At 49.3% G+C, this 27,212-nt stretch overlaps 1 protein-coding gene across 2 annotated transcripts in view; it reads right to left on the reverse strand.

The window, feature by feature from the left end:
- Window positions 1-27,212, reverse strand: part of ANKZF1 (ankyrin repeat and zinc finger peptidyl tRNA hydrolase 1) — an 803,428-nt gene that overhangs the window by 165,389 nt on the left and 610,827 nt on the right. For both annotated transcript variants that reach the window (XM_069616921.1, XM_069616920.1), the window contains exon 12: window positions 12,689-13,169. In XM_069616921.1, coding sequence (XP_069473022.1) covers window positions 12,689-13,169 — 481 coding nt within the window. The remainder of the gene's footprint in view (window positions 1-12,688; window positions 13,170-27,212) is intronic.

Consider the following 27,212-nt stretch of genomic DNA (forward strand, 5'->3'; position numbering starts at 1 on the left):
TATTGTGGTGAACCCTTCACGAATGAACTCCATCATTTTCTGAGATTCGGAAGGTTCCGGTTCATGTGCAGTTGATGGTTCCTGTGATAGCGTTTCCGCACCAGTTCCGCCCGAAGGCTTAGCAAACATATTGATAGAAGATTGCTTCTTTCCAGTCCTCGTTGACATGATGTCGGCAAGTATTGAAATCAGGTCCGCAGGTGAAGGGGAGGGTGCAGGACACCAGGAAAGGGCACCAGAGATGTGTGAGGTCGTGGCCGGCTGGCGGCAGGAGAAGCAGTGTTGCCGGGTCAAGGACAGGAGTGCCGTCCAGGCTGACCGTCGTATGTGGTGGCCCGTGATCCACGAGTGTGTCTCCGGGAACCTGAGGAGGCAGGGGCCAGGGGGATCAGCAGGAAAACCAGGAGTAGCCTCTGGTAACCGTCGGGTCGCGGCAAGACCGCCAGGCCGGCAGCCCCCTGGTCGACCAGATGCAAGGTGGGTCAGTAGAGGAGATTCAGGGGTCGGGGTGCCCCTCGGCACCGTGAAGTCGCCAGCAGTAGGTAGGAGCGGGCACCTCCCGCCGCCCTCCGGCCCGACTTATGGTGCGGGTTAATGGGCCCGGGGTACGGGGCAGCCGGGAAGGGCAACAGGCTGCGGCCGGAATGTGGTGTCTGCCCCAGGCTGGGCCAGGCGCTGCGCATGTGAGGGAGTCCAGCGGGAGCAACGCGTACCTCAGGGGGGGTCCCCTCCGATGGAGGCCGCCCACCCGTATGATGAAGTCCAGATCAGGGAACCAACCCGCCGCTCGAGGCCGGTCTGAGTCAGCACGCCTCCCAGGACGGGGCGGCGGAGCGAACGCTCTCGGCTCCGATGAAGGTCCAGCACCCGTCGGTCGCTCCCCCGAAGGCCGTAGTGGGCAGGAGCGCTAGGCGGGAAGAACGCCCCTCCCCCCACGGGAGGCCACAAGCCGCGGGACTCGGCCGCGATTCCCTGGAGCCCCGCGGGGGATCAGAGGAAGCACCCGCTCCCGCCCAACTCGCCGGGGCCAAGAGCTCAGCGGCTAAGGAAATCCAGAGGACCGGATGAGAACAGGAGGGTCCCCGACACACCAGCCTTCCCCTCCGTGGCTTAGGTGGTGAAACGCCAAGGCAAACTGGATGATTTCAGCAAAAAGGAGTGCCTCGCGGAACGGAGCTGATCAGAAGGCGGCCATCTTCATCGAGCGCAACAGCGCCCCCCGAATCCAGGATGTTTTTAACTTCAAATTCAGGCTCTCCATCAACTACCACAGGTTTTGGTGGTGTTAAGACTCGGGTTCCTGGTTGTACAGGTTTTACAAGTGACACATGGAACTCCGGATGAATTTGCATGCTTGGTGGTAAGGCTAACTTGACGGCCACCGGATTTATCACCGATTCGATGGTATAGGGTCCTAGAAAGGTACGGGTACCTTTTATGGGCACATGTTTTGATGCAAACCAGACTTCGTCTCCGACTTGGTAATCGGGAGCTTTCTTTCGATGCCGGTCCGAGAATTCTTTTTGTCTGTCGGACTGAGGGGAAACCATGCAGGTTTATAATCTGTTCAAGAAATGCCTTTGCCAGACCGGTAGCGTTAGGAAGTCCTTTGAATAGAATGAAATGTGCCATTTTAGAGAACAGGTCTACAACCACTAGAATGGTATTAAAACCTTGACAGGGAGGTAAGTCCGTAATAAAATCAAGAGAAAGAGTATGCCAGGGAGCCGGTGGAATAACCAGTGGTTGTAGGAGGCCAGCTGGTTTCTGTCTTTGTGATTTATTCTGTGCACATATCCCACAAGATAGAACGAATCAAGCAATGTCCTTACGCCAAGTTGGCCACCAATAATTCCATTTGACCTTGGCTAGAGTCTTAGCAATTCCGGGATGGCCTTCGATCAGGGAATCGTGATAACCAGACATGACCAATTCTTGCAGATCTTTACTTGGTAGATATAGTCGTTCCCTGAAATAGGGTAATCCATCCAGAACCGTCTGATGTTCATTTTGGGAATTCCATTTCTGCAAGATCTCGGGGTTCATTAAGGTTCGAATCTTATCTTGAAGTTCACTCAGAGTCAATGTGGTGGTGAGTCCCAGTAGTTTATCACTTGGGATGATGGCAACAGGGTCCAGGGTACTGTTTGTTTTCTCTTCAACACCCATACGAGACAAGGCATCGGCCTTCCCATTCCGAACTCCCGGTCGGTATGTTATTAAGTAATCGTATTCTGCGAAAAATAGAGCCCACCGCAACTGTCGTGACGATTGGGCTTTTGCTGACTTTAGGTATTGAAGATTTTGGTGATCTGTGATTACTGTGATGTTATGTCTGTCACCTAATAGATACTGCCGCCAGGCTTTGAAGGCTGATTTTATTGCCAACAATTCTTTGTCTGTAATTGCATAGTTAAGTTCTGGTGGTGAGAATTTACGTGACCAAAAGGCCACGGGGTGTAATTGGCCTGTCTCTGGATCTCTTTGAGAGAGAACTGCTCCCATAGCTACGCCTCTTCGGTCCATTGGAATTTTTTGTTGTTTTTTTCTCAGTAACGATTTGATTCGGTGGACTATCCGTGAGAAATCTGGAATAAATCGGCAATAAAAATTTGCAAAGCCGAGCATGCTTTGGGTTCCTTTAAGTGATGAAGGTGACGGCCAATTAAGGATGGCTTCTACTTTGTGTAAATCCATCTGGACTCCCTTTGGCGAGAGAACAAAACTGAGGAACTCAACTTCGGTGACATGGAAGGAGCATTTCTCGAGTTTAGCGTACAGTTTGTGCTGGCGAAGTTTTGCAAGGACTGAGCGAACATGTTCCACATGATCTCTTTCAGAGGGGGAATACACCAGGATGTCGTCAATACCAGGGCACAAACATCGATTAATTCCCGTAATACATCATTCATGAAGTATTGGAACGCTGCGGGAGCGTTGCACAGCCCGAAAGGCATTACCTGATATTCGTACAGGCCATACTTGGTGCGAAACGCGGTTTTCCATTCATCCCCTTTCTTAACACGTACAAGGTGGTATGCTCCTCTGAGGTCTAGTTTGGTGTAGATTCGGGCATCCTTGACTTGGTCCAACAGTTCCGGGATAAGAGGCAAAGGGTAGCGTTTTGTTACTGTGATTTGATTAAGTGCGCGGTAATCGATGCAAGTCCTCAAATCTCCTTCCTTCTTGGGTACGAAGAATAAGGGAGAGGCTGCCGGTGAATTTGACGGGCGGATAAAACCATTAGCCAGGTATTGATCCAGATAGGACTTCAAGTGGAGATTTTCAGTTTCCGTAAGTGCATAAATTCGACCACAAGGAACCTGTGTGCCAGGTATCAGGTCGATCTGACAGTCATAGGGACTATGTTGCGGTAATGTGTTAGCCTGTTCCTTCTGAAAAACATCTTGATAATCCTGATATTCTTTTGGTAAGGTGTCCATTGGTTCCGCGATTCCCGATGCTATTCCTTGAACAGATTTCAGGTTTGGCTATGGTATAGATTTCGGGTAGCAAGCGTCTGCGCATTCGTCGGAAAAGGTCAGTTTCTTTGCACGCCAGTCTATGTGAGGTTTGTGAGTTACTAACCATGGCATCCCTAAGATCAACCGGAACTGAGGAGCTTTGATGAGGTCAAACGTGATTGCTTCTTGATGTCCATCCTGACACAGAAGGGTTAATTCTGTTGTGCATTGGGTTACTGGTCCCGAAGCAATTTCTGTACCGTCAACAGTAGTTACCTTTTCAGTTGTTGGTTTGGTGCATAAGGGAAGTCCCATTTCTGTTGCCAGATCTCGATCTATGTAATTACCAACTGCTCCGCTGTCTATATATGCCTCTATGGCATGCATTCGTGACGGTCGTTGGTGATTGATCAAGGTTACTGGTAGGGCGAAATGTGAGGTCTGGGACTCATCCTTCTCGCTCGACAAGCGGACCTCTACACTCGCCGGGCCTGGTAGTTTTCCGATTCCTTTCCATCATCTTCTTTCTCTGTAGCGCCTACCACCTTCCTTGGAGGTTTCACTGGGCATTCTTTGAGATAGTGACCCAATTTACCACAGTATAGGCATAACTGTAGCTGTCTCCTCTTGTCTCTTTTAACCTTGGTTAAAGGGGGTCATACTGCTCCAATCTGCATGGGTTCTGTGGTATTTTCTGATGGACGTTGAACATTATCTTTTGAACGTACGTACATGGCACGATTTTCGAGTCTACTTCGGTCTGTTCTTCGATCCTGTAATCTGTGGTCCAACTGAACTACCAAGTTGATAAACTCTGCACAGTCTTTAGGTGGGTCTACCACTTGAGCAAGGACATCCTTCAGGTCTCCTCGTAGGCCCCGATGAAACAACGTGGTTCTTTTATCTTCTGGCCACCCCGCTTCTACAACCAGTCTCTTAAGGGTGGCAATATAAGTCAGCAAATCTTGATTCCCTTGGCGGAATGGGACAGGAGTTCGTTATCAAGAGCTTGTCCATGCAAGTGTCGAGCAAATAACTTTTCCATCTCCTGTTGAAAACCCCCGAAGTTCTGCAGTAATGGGTCATCCCGGCTCACTAAAGGTACCGACCAGTCTGTGTCACTTCCACTCAAATATGATAACACGAAGGCCACCCTCGCCTGGTCGTTTGGGAAAGCCCCAGGCCTACAAAGAAAATGGAGGCGGCACTGGTTCATGAATGTTGCGTACCTTCTGGGGTCTCCATTAAACCGTTCTGGTGGTGCCAGGGGTACTGCTCCCGGCAACGTTATCTGTACTGGATTGACTGATGATGGTGTAGCAACGGATGGGGCGAATCCGGGCAATGGAGCCTGCCCCGCCTGTGTTTGTAGTAGCTGTTTGCTTAGTTCATCAGTACGGTCTTTTGTGACTATTAACTCTCGTCTTAAGGCATTGGTTTCCTGCCGGGCTGCGTGTACCTCGGCGTGTAATTGTCCCAAAAGCTGGGCTAGCTGATCAGTTTCAGATGTCTCCATGACGCCCAGGTGGATAAAGTTTAAAGGCTTTGTGTTCTGTTACGCTCACCAGATATCCAAGGGGGCGCCTGGAAGGCTCTGAGATCTGGAACCCTGGATGCGTAGTTGCCCAGTGCTGAATAATGAATCTGCAATTACAGAAGGGAGGATTTGTGATAACTGTCTCTAAAGGGTGAATCTCTCACCTCCCTCTGACCGATTCCCTTCCCACTGGGTTCTTTTCTCACCTTAGTTATTTGTAGGGTGAGCTATCCGTCCTGCGTTTCTTGTGCAGGGGCGCTTGACGTTTGTTGGCGAGCTGCCCGAGTTGCTTCACTGGTGCAGTATGCCTTCCTTGGGCCCAGGCCTGCTGCGACCCCGAATCTGCTGGTCGGCAGGTAGGTTTGTTAATTGTAATTGTTCTGTTTATGGTGGGAATTCGTTAATGTCTTTATCTCCTTCTTTTCAGGTGCAAAGGTCTTGATGCTGGCATGCCGGATGGAGAGGCACGTTTCTAGATAAGAGAAAGCGCGAAGCGCCGCACCTTTATTGTCTTTTAAAGCTAACCTGTGTTTTCTTCTTCTTCTCCTCCTCACAGGCCGCTGTGGTGCTGCGAGTGGATGAGAGTGCGATGAAAAACAGGCCCCCAGAATCCGTTAAGGTAAGTACAGCGCTGTGCGGTTGTTTAATATTGAAAGCGAACTTGAATATGTCTCTTTTCCTTTGCAGATGTTGCTGTGGTGCTCCGGATGGAAGCGTGGCGTAGCGCAATGGAATTCAGGTAAGACTGATGGAATCCGATGTTTTGGAAGCGCGCGTTCTAATATTGTTTTTCCCTTTCTCGTTATTGCAGGTCGCAATGTTTGAACAGCAGCTGTGGTAGCGGTTTGCCGGAAGTCCTTAAGCTAGTACTCACAGGTGAGTGATGTTTCTTCTTCTCTCGGTTTCCACAGATTGCAGCCCAGTTGAGGTGCTGAGTGCTGGATGGTGTTTTCTCAGGTAAAACAGAATAATCTTGTTCTTGTTCTTGCAGGATTACAGGAAGATGCTGAAGACCAGGAGCTGGACACGGTGAGCGTCAAGCTGCTGGTTGCAGAATAACACGAAGCGTGTTCTGCAGTCAGGGTGTGGTTTATATAGCCCAGGTAAAGTAGTACCAGGGAAAGTAGTTCCAGGCCTGCCACACCCAAAACACTAGACCGCATGGCTTGGTTCTTAGAACTACACTGTGTGGGTGCTTCCATGTAGGATTTAAAGGCCCATGTACATAAATGGGACCTAGTTTGAACAGCCCTTCCTTCCTACATATGAGCCTGGTGCCAAAGGCGCCAGGACTGGCTCCAGGAGCCCTTTTGCAGTGGTTTTAAGGCCCTCAGGGTTCTGGTGGGAGCCTGCTTGTGGCACAACTGCCATATACAGCCTATTGTTACAGTTGCCCTTTGGGCTCCCCTTTTACTTTTGCTGGCTAACCTTGTGAGAACTACAGTTCTAAAGGATAGAAAGAATATTTTATGCTCTCTAAACTTTATTTTGGTGAGACCAGCACACCCCACCTTATGTGGCGTGCTGAGGGGATACAGTGTATCCCTTTCTCATTCACACTAACATTTCTGTTACTGGGACAAGCTCACCCTAAATGGCTGGTGGCAGTGAACCTTTTTACTAATTCGGTGCACCTTTACCGCAAGCTGTTTTCACAAAATGCCCCCTGCCTTCTTTTTTCACCATTTTAGTGTTCCTTGTCATTTCTTGGTCATTCCCCTGCCTCTCCAGGGTGGGAAAGTCCTTTGTGTTAATTTGATCTTCGGCGAGAGACCTCAGTCAAACCAGCCCAGGCTTCTGAGTGTCTGTGAAGGCAGGAAGCAAGGGAGGAGTCCCAAACTCTGCAGCCCTTTGCCTTCCAGCCTGCCTGCGAGAATCCAGTTCCAAATGGGAGGTTGGCTGTCCTGAAAGGACTGCCACCCCCGGGTTTGAATGTTGCACGCCCGTTTGATTGGCTGGGTTCCTGCATAAAAGTCTGATCCTGGAAGCTGAAGAGGTAGTCGACCACTGGACCTGAATCTAAAGAGAAGATGAAGAAACCGCGGCTGAGATGATTTCCAGTGAATGGAGAGCCTGATGTGTAACCAGAGCCTACTGTTAACCTTCTTTCCAAGCAAACTGGGGACTCCGGGAACGACAACCCCAGCCCAGCGCCTGGTGCGATTCACTAGACTCTAGAAGACCTGCATTTTGCGCCATCCCACGACGTGCTGCGGCCTTTGCTGGGCTGTCATACACCAATACCCTGGGACCTCGAGCCATTGTGTGTTGTATGGTCATCATAATCGAGCTGAAAATTTGGTGGCATCCTGCTGGACCTCCAGAGACGTGATTCCACTCCTTGTAGTCCCCTCACCAGAGTGCTGGACCAGATTAGCAACAAGAACCCAAATGGCGATATTTAGTCTTCGTCCGACTCCTGAAAAGGGCACAAAACCACAGAGCCGCATCCAGCCACGAAGAAACTCTTATCTCGAGCCTTCCCTGTTGTTTCCTGCTGCAGAATCCCTTCTAGTGTCTGGTCTTCAGTCTTCACGACAAGGAATTCATCACCCAGGTGTTTGGCTGCAGATCGTGAAGTCGCCCTGCTGCAAACTCTTCTTCTGTGCAGAGGTACTGTGTTGGTGAGGCATTTACTTACCTTAAGCCGATGTGATTTCTGAATAGCTTTTGGGGTGTTTTCTGTGACTGGGAGTCCTCGCATCGAGTTCACCCAGGCCCACTGCTGGAATCCACCTAGGGTGTCTTTTCAGAGGTCCCTGGACCCTTTCAACCCCACTAAAGTGAAATACCTAGAGTCTTCCTCATGGACTCTGACTTTTGCTACTTATGTGCCTATCCTGAACTGCCTGTTGGATACTAGAGACTTAGTAACCAACCTTCTGCCACTGACAGAACTCATGTTCGAAGAATAGGGAAAGACTTCTAAGGTTTGGGCCTTTTGCCTAGAAAAGAGAAGAAGTGTTTAAAAGTGTACTTACTGGTGAAAGAGTTGGTTGGTAACTGTCACTCTGAGAGTGAGCATTTACAAAAGTTCTTACTTACCTTGAATGCGTGTTGCTATTTTGAAAGGTACATACAAGGTTATTTTACTCGCCAGTGAATTGGTTGTCTCTCTTCCCAAAAGTAATGCTGTTGGCTTCACTTTACTATTTCTTTTAGTATATCAATGTAAAAGTATACCAACTGGGCCTTGCTTCCCCTGACCTGCTGTTTAGCCTGTCTAGAATAGGTCTGCCTTAGGTGTTACCTACCCTGAAAAGCCATGTGCCATTCTTAATAAGTGTAAAGTGTTAGTGCTTACCTTATGCTGGCTTCCACTGACCTGAAAAGCAACTCTAATAGCATATTACACCCTTAGGTTTTACCTCCCTAGAATAGCTGTGTGCCATTCTTAAAAAGTGTCGTGTAGGTGTAGCTGACCTTGGTCTGCCTGGTGCAATCCTGAATTAGTGTCTAAAGTTATTGATTACCTTAGTCTGTGTTCCACTGATCTGAAAAGCAACTGTAATTGTATATTACACCATAAGGTCTTACTCATCTGGTATAACTGTGTTATCCTGAAAGTAGTTATAGGTTTATACTGTTCCATGAATTTCTGTTCCACTATTCAGAAAGGTATCCTGGTAACAGGGTTGGTTTACCAAGTGATTCTTTAACTGAAGGTCACTGCATACCTGACAGGGTCTACTGCCCTTGACATACTGTAAAGTAATCTAAAAGTAACTGATGGCTTTACTCCGCATGAATCGGTGTGTCGTATACTAAATGTGTTTGATAAGGACTGACTTCCCTAGAAATACTGTTAGTTTTCTGAACAGGGTCTATGCTTTGATCTGTGCACTTTAAAGCATTGTGTTGTGTTTGTAGAATGTGTTTATGATTCTATGACAAAGTACTTACCCCCAAGACTTAACTTGGCCTAAATGTATTTATAATAAACCTTTATTTTTGTATAATACTTTTGGTTGTAAGTGTTTCTGTTGAACCATCGGTATGCTACAGGTTCTTTATACTTTCTTACAGTCCTCTCTCCCTCCTAAGATAAGCCTGGCTGCTCTGCCTATGCTACCAAATACTCAGGTGTTACAGCCTTATACGAAGAGTGGAGTCTTGTACTGTCTCAATTGTATGGTTTTATTAAGCCCTTATTTGAACTTCAGAAAAACTGTCCTAACACACACACGTTGTTGATCAATGTGCATCTGTGTTTAGTATGCAGCATTCAAAAATAGAAATATCTTGTTAAAAAATAGTTTGAAGGCACAATTGATTAATGCATATTTTGTAACTAATTACTTAACTGACCCAAATTAATAGAAAATATTTCAAATGGAAAGAATTCTGTTTTTTCATGTATTCCCCAGTACTGCTCTTTGGTACAGGGTCCCTTTTAGGCTTTTGCTGACCATTTGGGGCAGCATTCATATCCTATTCACTCACTGTACTGAGCAATGTCTGACCATTGGACTATGCACTTTACTTTTGATAGGGTTCCCGGTATGCAAAACTCTGGGTTACAGAGTTCTGGGCTACCTCACTAGAGTCAGTAACTAGCCACCAACCAGTAGAGTGCACAGAGCTAGTTCTGTTAAGAGACCAGCACACAAAACGTGGTACAAGGTGTACCCTGACTCTAAAGAGGCACATGCACATTCATGTCTCTGATGAAGCCTCAGATGAGGGCTTATCAGGAAAACAGTCATCTAAAGCAAGCAAGGTAAAAAGAATACATCAATAAAATTAGAGGCTTTGTGCCAGAATGAGACTTTCACACACAATCATGGTTTCTTTTTCATTTGTCGGCTTATGTCCCAAAACCATGTAAGGTGGAAGGGGTTCAGGGACCAATGTGAACTTGATTTTGCAGAAGGCCTGGCATCTAATTTAAGCACTGAGATAGCTTTTGGTGGTCAAATTCTCGAGTGCGTCACAAGGTTTAGGGGGATCAACACCAGAGACGCATGAATAAAGTTTAGGTAAAGGTTTGTCAAGGGATGCTACAATGTGGTGCCAAAGTAAACTAAACTTCTTGTCACCCCTCCCTAGATTTCATAGGTACTTTCCTCAAACAGTTAACCCTGGGAATGTATGGGTTGGTGTCCCTTTGACATACGTTCAATGCCCAAGAATCAAGACTACTTCTTACAGTAAAGTCACATGTCTGAGTTTCTTAAACCTCAATGTGAAATTCCTTTCCTGGGAGATCCCCATAACCATCACTAATGGAAATGTAACGTGATTACAGGATACATTTTTCTTGAATTTCAACCAATGTTTATGGGTTCAAGCAAAGTCGCAGCGTTTCGTAATCTTCAATCAAGGGACTCTTTTCCGGGATATATTCTCCCTTCTCAGTCACTCACAGCAGTGGGGGTTTGAGTTTCCCCACACTTCTTGCTTGGCTCTTTGGTCTGTAGATTCAGGTCCTTTACTTCTCATTCTCATTCTTTGCCTGGGTCCCGGGCCCCGCTTGCGCCTGCACTTTAATCCTGGATGGCAGCATTGGTGGTTAAGAGCTGGATGAAGTGAAAAGAAGCCCCAAGCTTCCACCAAGATGTTGTCCACCAGAGCTTCTCTAGATATTGGGTCAGAGTGTGGTCACCACCACCCTGTCATGAGTTCCTAGCTCTAGTCCCATGTCCTTATCTACCGCCTTGAAGCATCTCAATGGTCTTGTGCCTAAGAGAACCTCTCCTGCACCTGCTGTCTTATCGGCTTTCCTCTTATTGCTCAATGCCTTGTGACGTGCTTGAATATCCACCATGTCTCCATCTATCATCCTTCACAGTTAGGGTGCTGATCCTTCCATACTACCCTTCGGTTTTTACCTCAAGCCTCTTTTTCTCATATCTCAATATCTTCACCAACCTCCTCCTGAATATACCATCTTCCTTCTCACTACCTCCTTGTTCTTCACCACCATCTCACTACTGCCCTCCTGATCACCAGCTCATGCATCACCATCTCCAACCTTCTCTCCTGCTCTCTGGTCATCTCTCTCCAACTACTGTTCTCCTGCTCTAAAAGCCTTCTGCTCTCACCACCAGAGGTTACCAAAGCTGCCGCTACTTCACCTCCAAATAACCCCACCCCTGTTAGTAAGTTTATTGGCAGGCTGCAACTGCCCCTGTGGACCGCCCTTGCTTAACCTCAGACTTGGAACAGGATAGATTAAGTGGTAATGATTCACAGCTTCTCCACTGTTCTTGTGGCCCCACCCCACCTATACAGCCAATCACGCCTGGATGAAGGCCAGCCACCATCATGGACCCAAACACTGGGAGTGGGGCAGCCACAGCAGAGCTTTGCGCACACATGTGGCCTCGCTCATCTGCACCTCAGGATCAATATAACAAATGCCTTCAGATATGTGGTTATCTACGCACATTATCAATAGGTGGGAAGGAAGCAGCCAGACTTATTTTTATGGGCAGAAACTGACAAACCCCTTCCCACCGGCCACTGCAGTATTTATTTATCAGGGTTTGTATTCACCTAGAAAAACCTCATGCACCAGCTGTATGCAGCCACATTTGTAAATGATTGCACCATAGGGTCCACAGAGCTCTAGATGATCTGACCAAGTTTGGAGCTACTGAGAAAGGGATAAAGACACCTTATTGCCTATGTTGAGAAATCCCTGCCAATCTACTGGAGCATAGTGGGGTAAGCCAGGGGAACCTACCCACTGTCCCTTGGCCCAGCATCATGTAGCGGCAAAAGCCCTCAGGCCTAATGGCCACCCCACCCGTACCCTAAGGGTCTGGCAGGCCAATTTGACACAGGATAAGGGACTAAGCTTGATCCCGGGATAGCTTCCAATTAGAGCAACAATAAAGTAGAATGCAGGAGGTAAAGAAAGGCAAGACATAATCAGAAAATTAGATAAAGCATTCAGGTGGACTTCCAAGGACATGCAAGGGGTAAAGGGATTTCTGGGTATAGGTCAAGTTAACCTCATCGCATCACATCGCCTTAACTAATCTTGGTACCGCCCAGTCTCGCCTTTCACATGACTTCTACAGAAGGTGATCTGTTTTTGTGTTGACTATAGGAGTATCATGGCCTTGGCAGACAGCATTGCAGTGATATTGTGCCTAATAAAGTAAGCAAAATATGGCATCAAATAAGTCCTAGCATCTCTGACACAGAGCTCTTGCACTAGGGTAGACATTGGATTAGGTACAATCTACATAAATGAGAAGTGAGGATATTACAGACAAGGAACACATGTACACACTGATCGAAGATGCTACAGACAGGGAAAGAACTGTATAGGCAGAGGAGACAGACCTGTCCTACGAGGAATAGACACAGCAGTGAAAACACACCGGAGTTGGCCACAAATAGAATGTTGAGGTGAGAACATACCCTTACACATTCACAAAGGTACAACACAACATGGCTCTGCAACCTCTGGATGGGATTTCTACTTAAAAAGCAAGGACAGGCATAATCTCTTAGAGGGCATCATCTTGCCACAATGAAAGGAGCATTAGGTACAGACTAATTCCTGCACTCTCAGAACAATCACGGATACACTTAAGCGTCTATGGGGTAAAGAATATCTATGAAACAGGAAGCGGTCCATGTAACCAAGCTCGTCAAGCTTCAACCTGTGCAAAGCTGTGCAATCAGACAATGCTGCCCTGAGGCCACCTCTCATGTCACTGCTTAGCTTTACCTGAGAGCTGGGTCACAGCCGGCTTCCATCAACACACTCACGATGTGGCTATTCCCTGCCGATGCAGCCACGTGCAGAAGAGTAAACCCTCCTGTGTCGATGCGCTCGTTCAACAAGGGGCTGGCGTGAGTGGCGTCTGGGCGGACTGATTCCTGTGTGCACAGTCTATTCATTTCGGAGTTTTGCGGGCCGTCATGCTGATCAATAGCAACCTGAATGGTTTCCAGGGGTTCAGCATCGCTTGGGTTCGTGGATGTGTTCACAGTGGTGGCATTACTGGTTAGTGTACACACACTATGGGGTGCAGCTGGGTCTTCAATGTTAGGAAAAGGGTATTCAACAGCTGGGAGACCTGCTTGCCGACTACTGCTGGTCCCTGAAACAGGAGCTACGAGCCCGCTTAGCAGGCGAAGTAGCGAGTCAGCATCTCCAGTCTTGCAGGCTGTGAACAGGTCATTACGCAGCTGGAAGATTGCATCATCTGAGGAGAACATATGAAGATAAATTTAAAGTCACAATGTGATCAACAGTAAATGCAAGTTCTAGCATTGTGAACCAGAACAGATCATGCTTTGCGTCTTTTGGGGATAAAGTGCCAATTTTCATGACCCACTCATGACAGTCTAAGCACGGTGTCCAAAGACTACCAACATCATCAGCACCTTTTCACCTCTCCACCAACAAGTCTACTATTGTAAATCACCTCAGTGAGCTATGTAGATGTCTTCCCATGCATCTGTATCCCAACATGCCTTTTGATCTAAGGAATGGAGGATGGCGAAACACCGGCTGCCAAGCTGTAGAGCAGAATTGTGGAATGGGTAGGTATTCTGCCATCACTGCAATTCTTTCTGGCTGTGTAGAATCATGGTTTGTGCCACTCACAGGGTCTCAGATTAAAGTGAATAGCTTGTGTTCCATCCATCAGAAAGAGCAGTGTGTTCTGACCAAGCAAACACCACAACACCGTCTGTAGACCCATTGGCCTGGGTGCTCTTCTTTCCAGCCGATTGGTTGAGCAGCAATCTTTGCTCACTGGGCCTGGTAGAAATGCAGGCCATTCCAGCCAATTGTGGTCTTTCTGTGACCACATCACCCAGCAGTAAAAGCAAGTAACGTTTTCAGAATTCCAATGTGGTGGGCTGAACGGAATACAGAGTTACTCTGCATGTTCCCCATTCTCTCCCACCCCTTGTAAGGCGCTCCTGGGATATGCAAAGTGCACGACTACCCTCCCACCAATCTGGTGCCCAGGTCAATGCTATTTAAATGCCCTACATAAAAAAAATTAACAGTAAAAGTGGTATTCCACTAAATAATGTAGTGATTGTTAAGACAGAGTAACATTTAGGTAGAAACAATCAAAGGTTAAGAAAGGAAACCGCAGCAACGGTCCTTCATATTCCAGCATCTGGAATTTCTGCAATTTACAAATCACTAAAAATGGAGGAGGTTGGGGCCACAGTTGAGGGGACTGCTGTAGCTATGCAAAAGGAGACTTTATTGACTGCTGCATTTTCTTCTTTGTTGAGCATGCACTTTTGCAGGTTGACAGCAGTACACAAGTCTATGTTAACATACATATGCAACGGCTATGGCTAGGATTAACATACATATGCAATGTGTGCCTATCATTTTAGAATTCACTGGTATGTAACACACAATTGTCGGGCAGCTCCACTGACGTTGACTATTCATACCCAAGAGTAGGTTGCAACTTGCAGCAGACTAGAGAAGATAATGTGCCTCACACAAACATCTGGTGACCGCTAGGAACCAGAATGCATCGAGAAGAACATTGAAGTCTGTGAGTCACTGACAGGGGAAGAATACAGACGGAGATGGTTCCACAATCTGCATTAATAGTCTGAACACTCTTTGGATCTTAAACCTTTCCTGAACCATAGAAAAAACGAATACTCACCATAGTGACTAATGTACTCTTAGTCCATAGTCCTTTTTCCTCCATACTGTATGGGCGTCCCTTGCGAGGGACGGGAGGCGGTACCTTTTTCACTAGAAAAATCTTCTTCCCCTTTAAATTTTGTGGCGCCTCGGCCCTGGCAGCATGCACTCGCTTCAGTCCCCATTGACGCGTCAACAATATACAACATTGCCTAATGACACTAGTATTATTAGTGGGGAGGATGGTGGGACGTATGGAGGAAAGGGGACTAAGCGTACGTTAGTCACTACGGTGAGTAACTATTAATTACTCTTGCGTCCCGTCCCCTTTCCTCCATATTACATCGGCGATTACATATGAATGTAGCCCTAGCGTGGAGAGGAGACCCTCCTTAAGCAAACAGGAGGTTTCTCAGAACCGCCAGCCTGAAAGCCGCGTGTGACCTAGAGGCGACGTCCAGACAGTAGTGCTTGCAAAAAGCTGAGGGGGTGGCCAAGGTGGCCGCCTTGCTGATGACTTGCCACGGTACATGGCGTTGGACGCAATGGCCGTGCTTTTAGCCCTGATAGCATGGGCATGCAAGTTAGCCAGAACTTGCCTGTGCTGCCCCTCATAGGCCTCCGGGATGGCCGCGACCATCCACCTCGAGATGGAGGCTTTGGAAGCCTGATAACCTGGTCCTTGGGATAGGCGAAGAAGGTAGGTAAGACTATCTCCTGGTTCAGATGGAAGGCGGATGACACCCTGGGTAGGAACGCAGGGTGTGTCCGGAGGACCACCTTATCCTTGTGAAAAGTGGTGTAGGGCTCTGATGCCACGAGAGCCTGGATCTCGCTGACTCTGCGAGCTGAGGTGAGGCCCGCGAGCAGGACTATTTTAGGGTGACCAGCCTGATGTCTGCGGACGCCATTGGCTCAAATAGTTTGTGCGCCAAGGCGCCCAGCACTACGTTGAGGTCCCACACAGGGTGAGGCCTCTTTATAGGCGGGTAGAGTCTGTGGAGGCCCGCCAGATGTGGTTTGAACCACCGGGTTAGAGGAGGAAAAAATACCCTCCTCCGAATTCCTGTAGGCACCTATGGCTGCCAGGTAAGTGCGGCATGTGTCGACCTGCACTCCGGAGTGGGTGAGGTGTGCCGAAAAGGAGAGAACGTCATCCAATGAGCACTTAAGAGTGTCAATCTCCTTAGAGTTGGCCCAATAACAGAATCTAGACTATTTGCTATTATATCGGCTCCTGGTAGCTTTGCTTCTGGCGCCCTTTATGATCGCCAGGTTAGCCTGCGATAGGTTCAAGTGTTTCAGAGTGACCTGCTCAGGAACCACGATGCGAGGGCTAGTTTTTGAGGAGCAGGGTGGAGTACTATGCCCCCCTGCTGGGTCAGGAGTGGAGCTGTGCCCAGCGGTAGGTGAATGGGAGGCCTGTCCGATAGGCTGAGCAGCTGGGAGAACCACGGTCTCGACGGCCACCAGGGAGCTATCAGGATGATGCTGAGGTGACACGATTGCTTTATCTTGCAGATCACCCTGTGTACCAGGGGTGTGGGCGGGAAGGCGTAAGCTCTCATGTAGCTCCATTGTATCTGGAATGTATCGCCCAGGGAGCTGGGGCCTTGCCCCTGCCAGGAGGCGAACTGCTAGCATTTCCTGTTGTCGTGGGAGGCAAACAGATCCACTTGGGGTTGCCCCCACCTGAGGAAGATCTCCTCCAGTACCGGGTAGTTCAATTGCCACTCATAATTGTCAGCCCCCAGTCTGCTGAGTTTGTCCGTCTCCAGGTTGGACTCCCCCGGAAGGTGGACAGCAATGAGGTAGATGTTGTTCTCCAGGGCCCATTCCCACATGCTGACCGCGAGGTTGCACAGTGGAGGGGATCTGGTACCCCCCTGCTTGTTCACATAGTACATGCTGGTGGAGTTGTCCATCTGGATAAGTACTGTCTTGCCCTCTATGAGAGGGAGGAAGGCTTTGAGGGCCAGCCATATGGCCTTCAACTCTAGCCAGTTGATGTGGGACTCCTGATTCTGCCGGGTCCAGACTCCATAGATGCTGTGGTTGTCCAGAGTGGCTCACCAGCATTCTAGGGAGGAGTCCGTTGTGACAGTGACCTGAGGGAGAGGTAGCCGGAAGGGCTTGCCCTGCCGTAAATTGAAGTCCGAAGACCACCAGAAGAGGTCCAGGTGGAGAGATGAAGAAATGTCCACCAGCTCTGATTGTGAGCCCCTCTCTTGGTTCCATGAGGCTGCGAAGTGCAGCTGCAGTCTCCTCATCTTGAGTCTTGTGTGGGGTACGGCTAAAAGGACAGCCGCCATGATACCCAGTAGGTGTTGGTACCACCAGGCCGAGGTCACAGTCCTGGAGAGGAAATGAGTAGTGACTCTCTTGATGGCTGTGATCCTGTCCTCCGAAAGGGAAAACCCTCTCAGAGCCGGTGTCCCAGATGAGGCCCAGGAAGGTCAGCTTCTGCGTGGGTAGCAGCTGAGACTTCTTGATGTTGATAGTAAACCCCAGGTCGTGGAGTGTGTTCATAAGCGCAGAGGAGGTGTGGAGAACCGCCTCCAGAGATGAGGCCCGGACGAGCCAGTCGTCCAGGTATGGGTAGGCGTGGTGGCCCTGAGGAGAGCAGCCACCGCGTTCATCAATCTGGTAAACACCCTGGGGTCTGAATTGAGGCCAAAGGGTAGCACCTTGTATTGGAAATGGCAGCCCATGATCCTGAAGCACAGGAAGGAGCGATGTGGTTGCCAAATCGGGACGTGTAGATACGCGTCCTTCAGATCCAGGGAGCACATCCAGTCTCCCCTGTTCAGTGTCTCTGCAATGGGAGCTGGCGTAACCATCTTGAATTTTTGTAGTGTAAGGGAGAGGTTGAAGGTGGAAAGGTCCAACACAACTCTCGGGCCAGCCTGGTTCTTCTTCTGAATGGCAAAAATCCTGGAGTAGGAGCCCAATCCTCTTTGGGAAGCTGGGACTTTTTCCACTGCCTAACTCTCAACGAGTGACCAGATCTCCGCCAACGGAGTTGCTGTCCCAACATGTGGGAGAGGAAGGGACCGGTAGGCGGTACCCCGTGGAGACTACGGAGAGGATCCAGGGGTCTGAAAAATGTTGGTGCCAAAATTGCACGTGGAAGGCAAGCCTGCCCCCCACTGGAGACACGTGGACCCGGAGGAGCGTGTCATGCCTTCTTTCCCTCTGAGGCTGTTGCGGACGATGGGGATTGGAAAAAGCGCTTGCCCCCCCCCCCCCTTTTGTTGTTTCCTCCGATGCTGACTCTGGGCACAGTCAGGTTGTCTGGATCTCTGTTCTTGGAAGTCTCGGAACCCTCCAGACGCCCGCCCCTTGTCGGAGCGTTGATGTGACTGGTTGTACACCTTGGCCGTGGTTTCGTCAGAATAGATAAAGACTTAGCAGTTTGTGAGCTGTTCTTATTTTTATCTAATTCTTCATCCATGGTGGAGTGGAAGAAGTCACTACCCTCGAATGGAAGGTCCATTATGCGTTTCTGGACATCAGGGTTAAACTTAGTAGCCCGGAGCCAGGCCGTCCTTCTCATGTCCGTGGCGATGCAGATGGCCTGGCCAGAGGTATCGATATGGGCCACTGTGGACTCCATGATGTCCTGCGCTACCAGCCTGGCTACTCTTAATCCTGCTTTGAAGCGAGTCTGGCTTTGTGGCAGAAGTTCGGGGAGGAAGTCCGCAATTTCCCACCAGAGCCTTTCGTTAACGGCTGCCAGCATGGCATCGCGTTGACTTGACGCAGGTCCAGGGAGGTGTTGGAGTACAGCTTTTTCCCGTACGCCTCCAGGATCTTCTCCTCCTTGCCTAGCAACGCCGAGGACGAGGTGGCCGAGGACGACTGAGGCTTAGAATAGAATGACGCTGCAGCGATCACAGAGGAGTGCGGCTGAGGATGAGCCGAAAGCAAGAGTGTATCCCCCTCCAACTGCCTGTACTTGGCGTTGCGCCGTCGATTGACAGGTTGGGACGAGTGTGGCTTGAGCCACCCCTTTTTGGCCAGGGCAACAACGGCCTTCTGCATCGAGATCCCCGTCTTGGAGGGGGGCCTTAGGGTGAGGACTTCGGCCAAGACCCGCTCCTCTTGCTGTTCGAACTCAGAGCTGAGGAAGGCCCAAGTATTCTGCCTGGCCCGCAAGGCGTTCATGGAAGGTCTTCGCTGAAGATGGCGTGTCGGGGTCCTCCTCCTCGTCTGTGTCCACATGATTACTCAGAGGGTCCAGAACTGGCGGAGGGGTACTGGGCGCCGTGGGCTGCGGTGTGGAGACCGGAGCCGGAGGCTGTTGTGGCGGCTGGTGTGGAACCACCAGCAAAAGTAGCGTGGGCTGTGCTGGGGCCTGAGGCACCGAGGCCAAAGGAGGAATGACTATAGGTGCCGGTGGGAAGGGAGCATGTCCCTGATAGCATCCCGGAGGTTGGCCCCCATCTGCAGGGTTCTCATCAGCGATAGGAACCTTTCGAAGAACCGGTCTTCGGCGGCTGAAGGTGTGGCATAGGATATTGATGGAGTGGCCGGAGGCTGCTCGGGCCGGGGCGCACTCTTTCTGGGGTGCAGGGGAAACCTGCCCTGCACTGCTGATGGATAAACTGTAGGCCACGTACCTGGTTGACACCAGTCCCACCTCGTGACTCGTTCCTCCATCCGCTCAGCTAGAGGAGGTATTGGGCGAGCGGCCATCTTGTCTGGCACAGCAGCTATTTTGTCGAGCTGCGTGCCACGTGCCGAAGTGGTGGTGCCTGACTCTCTGGAACCAGCCCTGTCCAAGACACCTAGTGTTGGAACATAAGGCCTATCCCGCACCCCAGGCCGGGGCCTGGAAGGCATGTCGCCCTCGGCAGAGTTGCCTGTAGTGCCGCGTAAAGGCGCCCCCTCGGACATGATGCCGATATTAGGACATTGCCCTTCGGGAGTAACCCCGGTAGAAGAACCTTGTGGTCCCTCAGCACTGGTATCGGAAGGATCCGGAGACCCCCCTCAGCCGTGAGGCCGGTAGCTGGACTAGCCTCGGTACGTGTGCTTGTGCTAGAACTGGTCCTCCCTGTCGGGCGCTTCCTCGGAAAGGAGTCACCCTTACGGGGTGCAATGGTGAATAGAGGCCTTGCCTTTGGCCTCGAGCGATGTTTGACAAAGTCCTTCAGGTCCTCCGGTGGTGACTTCTGGAAGAGCTCCCTCCACCTAGCTAGCCTGTTCTTCAGTGCCCGTGGAGTCAGGGTGTCGCTCACGGAACAAGCTTCCCAGCCGTGGTCGGGGCTAAGGCAGCAGAGGCAGAGGGCGTGGGGGTCAGACATAGGGAAGAGCCCCTCGCAGGCTGGACACCTGCTGAAGCCCGCTGAAGTTGACATGCACCGGGGGGGGGGTGAGGGTGGGGGTGGTCGGGGACCGTGGCGTCGGAGGACCAAGTATCTAAAAGATAAAGAAAAGACAAGATAGAAGAATATCCAGGGAAGAGTGCGTGAAATTACATGGCCTAAGCCAAACCCAGGAGCGCTGGTGAAATCGGCCCGATCCCGTCGACGCGGAAAAGGGGACTAGTGTTAGGAAAGATTTCGTTATTATAGGGAATTTTCCTTCCATGTGGCAACCCCTAAACTTTTTGCTATTGTTTTTAACCTTGTTGTTGACTTTGCCAGAGAAGTACAGCCTTCTGCCGCACTTCTCTGGGCTTTCGCTCCTTTCTTACGGGGAAACTGACATGCCCTTAAGACAGTCAGTACCGGGGAACGTGGTTTCCCGTAGTTTCTTTTATCGTGTCGCAGCTTTAGTGCAACACGACACAAGAGGGCACTGTAAGCTAAGTTACAGCTCTCTTGGGTCTCTAGCCTTCTACAGGCCCTAGATACTCTTTTAGGATGGTATTTGATCGGTGCAAGTCATTCAGGGACTCGAATGGTGGCAGCGATCGTTTTGTTTATTTTGAGCTCCTTTTGGCGTTCTGAGCACGTTTTTGCACTGAACCCAAAATGGTGGCCTGGCTCCCAAAATGGCCAGGCCGCGAGGCTCCTTTGTCTTGTCCACTGTCCGTCTTGCTCCCTTCACCTTCCCCAGGTCCGGCGACCCGGGGCCTTCCTTATTTGGGCATGTACTTTCCCGCGAAACGTGGTTGCTTTCGCGGGCTTCTACATGTCGTTTGTGTGCCTCCAGGGTGTGGGCTGGGATGTCTGGTCCCAATACACATCCTGGGTGCCAGAGAGTCTAGGGTGGTGTGAATGCCTGGGACCACCGTGGTCCGTGATTGGTCCACGTATGGTATGTGTGTTGATGAGCGGATCTCCTATTGGCTCCCCTCCGTTTTGGCGCGAAGGGAACCGTGGATAAGAGGGGGCTGGAAACACCACTACCATGTCGATCTCCTGAGTTCTCACGAACGAAGGAATACAGGAGCCAAGTATCCTGCAACTACGAGGCTGGACCGAGGAATCGCTGGTGACCCGCTGAAGGAATCCTCCTTTGCACTGCTGTCGTCCGGAGAGCCCCTGTCCTCCTTTGATCGAACCAGAAGGCCTGTACTGGTGCTTCGACCTTTGGAATAGCAGGAACAGCTATTCCCGGCATCTTCAACCATCTCCTGCCAAGTAAGCCTTCGGAAGCGTCTCTGGGCCATCCAGTTGACTGACCAGCTTACCAAGGAGTTTGGCTCTGCAACCGCCGCCAGGTTGTGTTGTATTGCGAGTCCTTGACCCTCTCCCACGCTTCGTACGCTTGGCGTTCCCAGGTCTGAAGGGAGGAGGGTTCATTTGGCTCGAATACACACGGCCGCTCCGTTGTCCTGTGCGGCAACAAAACTGTGCTGGTTTCGTCGATTGGGACGTCTTTTTGCTCTACACGACTACAAAGCGTCTCCTGCTCTTCTGAACCTGCCAGCTGCTGAAACTATCGTGGAGAAGCCTGGGTCTGCTTGCTTCGGGGACCGGTGAGTAGTATATCTAGGATCTGGTCGCCCTCCTGCAGTATCCCATTGCTTTTCCCTGCTGTGTAAAAACAGCACCCTTTTGCCGCGCTCGCGCTCTGCTTCTGCCCGCTGTGGAGGCTGCGCTTGAGTTGCGGAACCTGTTCTTCTTCTGCTGTGCACTAACGTGAACCGCCTGACTTCCTCCGAAGAGCTTCCCCTTGTGCCCGTCGGCACCGGCGTGGCAGGTACTTTGAGCACAAGGCTCCACTCTTCGTAGGGCTCGGACTTCCATCTAGTTAGGTGCCTATGAAGGCGAACTGAGTCGAAAGCATTATCGCACTGCCTGTTTTCCTTCCCTGGCAGGTGGACTACATATTTCGTGCTTTAAACGCTTGCGACTGTGTATTTGTATATATATTGTGTTGATATGGTATGTGTTGGTTTAATATTGTGATATTGTGATTTTCTCGCTACGGTCATTATTTTAAAGGCCTTAAAATAAATGTGTATCTATTTTTGATATAACAACTGTTTGGAGTAGTTTGTCAGCGCTCTTGCTTTGTGTGCTCATTGCGGGCTTTCAGTCACCCTCACCCCTCTTGAGACCTAGTCTTGACCGCCGCGATCGCTACCTTGATTGGTCTGGCTTGTCCAGAGGTTACCCTGTTCCAAGTAATTAGGTTGGCCTTCTGAACTTCTGCGCCACCAGGACAGAGTTCAGAAATCCGTCTTAACAACTGAGGAGTGGCACCGGTGGGTGGAGTCAGGCGAGCGTATGCGCCCAGGGCCGCGCCCAGGCGCGCCTCTAAATTTAAAGGGGAAGAAGATTTTTCTGGTGAGAAAGGTTCTGTCTCCCGTCCCTCGCAAGGTACCCCTATACGGTATGGAGGAAAGGGGACGGGACGCAAGAGTATAGCTCGAATAGGGATGAGGATGAGTAGCATCTCCTACACCATGAACCAGAGCCTTCCCGGAGCAGGTTGCCCCTTGCCCTGTGTCAGGGCGGCCTTGCAGGATAACAAAGGAGTGACTTTTAAAATGTAGTTCAGGGGGTTTATTTAAAATGGAACAGAACAGATTCCTTCTAACTGGGACTAAAACAGAAACAATGCACTTGGGCTCAAGTTGAGGCGCTGCAGAGTGAAGCACCCCGAGCTGTCGGCACTCCACCCAGTCGTTATCACAGTAAAACCTTCACCTAGGTGCAGAATTTATTGAGGGGTCCTGAATTCCCATACAGTCTGCTCACCACAGATCAGAAGGCTCACTACCCAATTACAGGTGCAGATGACATCCAACTCTTTCTTTTGTTGGGGAGGTTTATCCCTTCTGACCCTCCACCGGTGATAGCAGCTTCTTACGGAGCAGGGTTTGTGGTCCAGCATGGGAGTGATATACAGGCCAAGCACTACCCACTGGGTCAGTCCCATCCTCTTTGTCCTTCCTCTTGTACCGTCTCTCACCTTGGCGTTTGCCCCTTCAGATCAGGAATAGTCCCCCTAAGCACATCCCGGCCGATTGAAGGTCCATCCATCCTCACTGGCACCTCTTGTCCCTCCTCTGTCCTTTTTCTTAACCAAACACTTCCAAACTTCTCCTTCACTTCTCTGATGCTTTCTGTCCTCTTCCTTACCCTCTTGTTTACTTCAACAGTCTTCATGATCTTCTCTGACCTTCCACTTGCTCTCCTTACTTCCTTGTCCCCACGCTGGGATTCGGCTCTCTGTTGTAACTCCCTTCCAACTTCCTCTTTACATCCAACAATCAGTCAACCACTTCGTCTCCAAATACATATACCGTCCTCTGATGATTCTTTACCTCCTCCAACAACCTCCTCTCAACCTGCTTCCTCTCTTCAACCCCCTCCTTGAAATGATCACATTTCTCAATGCTAATTAAATGCCCTACATACCCTAGCCCTTCCTCAAATTCACATTCGCTCTTAATTTATTTTCCTTCCACTTCCTAAACATCCACCACCTCCTAGATTCCCACCTCCTTGCCTGATACCTCTTCTGCCCTTTGGCACTTAAAGACCCTGCTTACTGCCCTGGCTGTTTCACCACCTCCTTACTTCCTTTAATGTTTCCTCTGCCCCTAAACAACTTCTCAACCCCCGCTTCCTCCATTAAACATTCAACTTCCAACAACTCATGCACCCCTTGTCTCGATCTTACCAATTCCTCCAACAAACCTCTTTGCACCTCCAACTCTCCTTCAATAACGCTCCTCCATCCACCGCTAGGGATAATGTGCCCTGCTCAATTATTAATCTTTCTCACTACCACTCCTTCCACTGCTTCTCCAGCTCTCCTGCTATCCTCCAACACTGGCATCCTGTAACTCAAAATGGCCCCCTGTTCCTCAAAATGCTGGGAGTGTGACTCGTCAGAGTTGCTCTTTTTATAGACTCCTCAAGGCTGGCGTCCAGATTAACAGCCTGCCCCTGTGACTGCAGGAGAGGGCTCTGTTCAGACTGTTCGGTTGAACCTCCTTTCTGTGCCTGCTTGGGGTTGGGTTTCTCTAAAACCGAGGTTATAAGTTGTGGGGCAGCCATCTTGGCTGCCACCATTTGCCTGACTTCCCCATGGCTGCCTGCTATGTTCCCCTGCTGTAAACACAGTAAATCCTGGCTTAAAACATTATTTTGTGGATACCCCTGGCCACCAATCTTTATTATGGGGCTTATTGGGATCCGCGCTGTGTTGGTTATGAGTTTCACGGCAGTGTGTTTCACCTTGCTGTCATCAAGCAGACTGGATGTTACAGAATCCCGTAGAGGGATGGAAAGGCTTTATCCTCCCCTCTTGGGGAAATTGGTTTGGACTCCTGTGCTGTTTTCCGTGGGTCTTGAAGAGCACCTCAGTCAGTTGACCCCTTCAGCCCATAGCCTCTCCCCTCCCTCCAACTAATTTTGCTTTACAAACCTATGGACTACCTCGTTAACAAATGTATCCACTAGATAGGCTCAAAGCGCAGTTATTTCTCTGTTATAAGAGATGACATTGTCCAATGTAAGAGACTCTTAGACACAACTATGTTAAACCTGGACCATATTTGGATTTAATTGTTCCCTTTCCTTGTGCCTTATGGTGCTTTGAAACACTGTCTTGTTGTATAAGCTCCTTATTAATATTCAATAAAATAAAAATAAATTATGGGATATTTATCTAGCCCAAGGCCTGCAAAGTATTCAATATCGAAAATGCCCACTATGACGAATCAAGGGAACTTGTCACTTCTCCCAAAAGGGGGAGCCCCTTCCAGTGAGGCTAGGGAGGTGAGCCCGCTCCGCAATACCCTCCCTAGTGGTAGAGGCAAGTGGGACCTCACCTAGTAGAGACTCCCCTTTGCAGACAAGAACTCTTGTTCCTGTGATGAGCTCACTCCAGAAGTACACACTGTGGCCTACATGGGATGCTTCAGAACACCATATTCCATCAAACACCAAGACTGCGACGAGGAAGCAATAATACCAAGACCTGTGAATTATTCATATTGAGACGAGGAAACCATGATACCGGAGACTATGATTTATCCCTACTGGGACGAGGAGAATCCTAATGGTAACTGTTATCCAAAAGAAATAGACCATATTTCTGCAACGACCAAGCTCTATTCGGAAACGAAGCTGATTGAGACGGAAAGAGAGAAACACCCTCCCGTCAGGGAGAGAGGGAGAGAGGAAGAAAGGAAAGAGGGAGAGCCGGGGCAGGACAAGGCTGCAGTGTTGTGCGCTGCAGAACCGCAGGAGACGCGGGCCCTTTCAAACATCCCATGTTGCGCTACATCCACGCAGCGTATCCTTTAAAACCTGAGGAAACCCCACGCAGGACAAGGCCACGCTGTTGTGCATTGCCAGATCACAGGAGACACTGGCTGTTTGATACGTCACATGTTGTGCTATGTCCACGCAGCGTATCCTTTAAAAACGAGGATCGTACCCTGTGTGGCAAAGTTGCGCAGGACAAGGCAGCAATGGTGTGCGCCGCAGTACCGCTGAAGACGCTGGCCGGTAGATTTATTTTATTTATACCGCACACAAGACAAAGCCCAGAGGCATGGGGGCACCAGAAGACACACAAAAGAGAAAGTCAACAAGGAAGAGTGGAAGTCATGGAAAGCACAAAATTAACAGGTTGGCATGGGTTTACTGATACATTGTAAGTTGCGCTACGTTCACGCAGCATATCCTTTCAAAACCGAGGATTGGACCCTCTAAGGCGAATCCCACGCAGGAAAAGGCTGCAGTGTTGTGCGCTGCAGGACCGCGGGAGACACTGGCTGTTTAATACATCACACGTTGCGCTACGTCCACGCAGTGTCTCCTTCAAAAAACGAGGATCGCACCCTCTGCGGCAAAGCCCGTGCAGGACATGGATATGTAAGGATATTTGGCGTGTTACAGCACAGAGTACAGCACTACTGCACAGGTAGCATTTATTTTTGATGCAGCACCACCACATGGGTGTGGTGCATTGCTATATGTGTTGCCAGAGTAACATGGACATATAAGTAAAGACAGGCTATTCAGTCAAAAACGATTTTTACATATAAGATGCAAATCTATTTTTACAGTTAAAAGCACACATGTGCACATTCAAAATGCACACTATTTTTCACCTGAAATGCCTATGTTGCAAGAGACACATCTGAAAATTAATAACTAACCTTATTAATAACTAACCTGACTAATAAAACTTCATTTAACATAACACTAATAAAAATGTGTCTCCACTGCAAAATTAGGCCTACTCTGAAAGTGAACTTTTAAATGCACATTCATTTTTTTCTCTGCTGCTCTGCCCACATAACTACAGGAAGCAAAGAGCTCGAAGGAACAGGAAATCAGTTTGTTACAATTGCTACTGTAAAAGTGAGCCATTGTGTAGTGAGGGAGGAGATGACATGATTGATTCTGATTGGAGCAGCGTCATAGCAAGTATCATGCTAGAGGCTGTGATGAGAACTTTGCTACAGAAGCTTGAGAAGAGGGGGAGAACAATCGGAGATCTTGCAGAGCTGGGAGAAGGATCTGTTTCCTGGCTGGGGATTCCTGCTGCAAAAGCTGAGAGCTCCAGGCAATAACCCCGGTTTGAGAACGGCAGACGCTTGTTTTCACTGGGGTTAATCTTCAAGGGAGCCAAATTCAGAAAGAGAATAGCCGGAGAAAACTCATGCTGAACAGATAAGGTAATTACAGAAGCGAGTGGGAGCTGTGCGAAAGTGTGCGAAACTGTTCAGTCAGTGTATTCGAGGGAGTCTCAGTTTCTTATCAGCATATTTAATGTTACCAATTGAATATATTCTCGCAGCTCTCTGTTCATTTTATCACAAATAATGTTGTACCATTTCATTTATTTCTGTAAAAAAGTTAAACTGTGTTTAAAAGAAATTTCTATAATACAAAAACATTTGAAAACAGATAGCTAGTGTGTATTATTTCTCTCTTTCATTTTGCATGGGGAAAGGTTTAAACGTGGGGAGATTTTTAAACAGTGTAATTGTCATTTTAAGGCAGATGTGTGCATGATTCTGTTCAGTATGGACAGTTGTGAGTGACTGTTTGTAGTATAGCCTGTTGGAGGTACATGAGTCAACGGGAAGAGAGACTCTCTGGACATAGTTCCCTACCGTATATAAGGTAGTGGAAATTACCACAAAAATACCACAATAGCCCATGGTGGCACACAACACTAACACTGAAAA

Source organism: Ambystoma mexicanum, chromosome 9, assembly GCF_040938575.1.
Source record: "Ambystoma mexicanum isolate Mex_15411 chromosome 9, UKY_AmexF1_1, whole genome shotgun sequence".
NCBI classification, from domain to species: Eukaryota; Metazoa; Chordata; class Amphibia; order Caudata; family Ambystomatidae; genus Ambystoma; species Ambystoma mexicanum.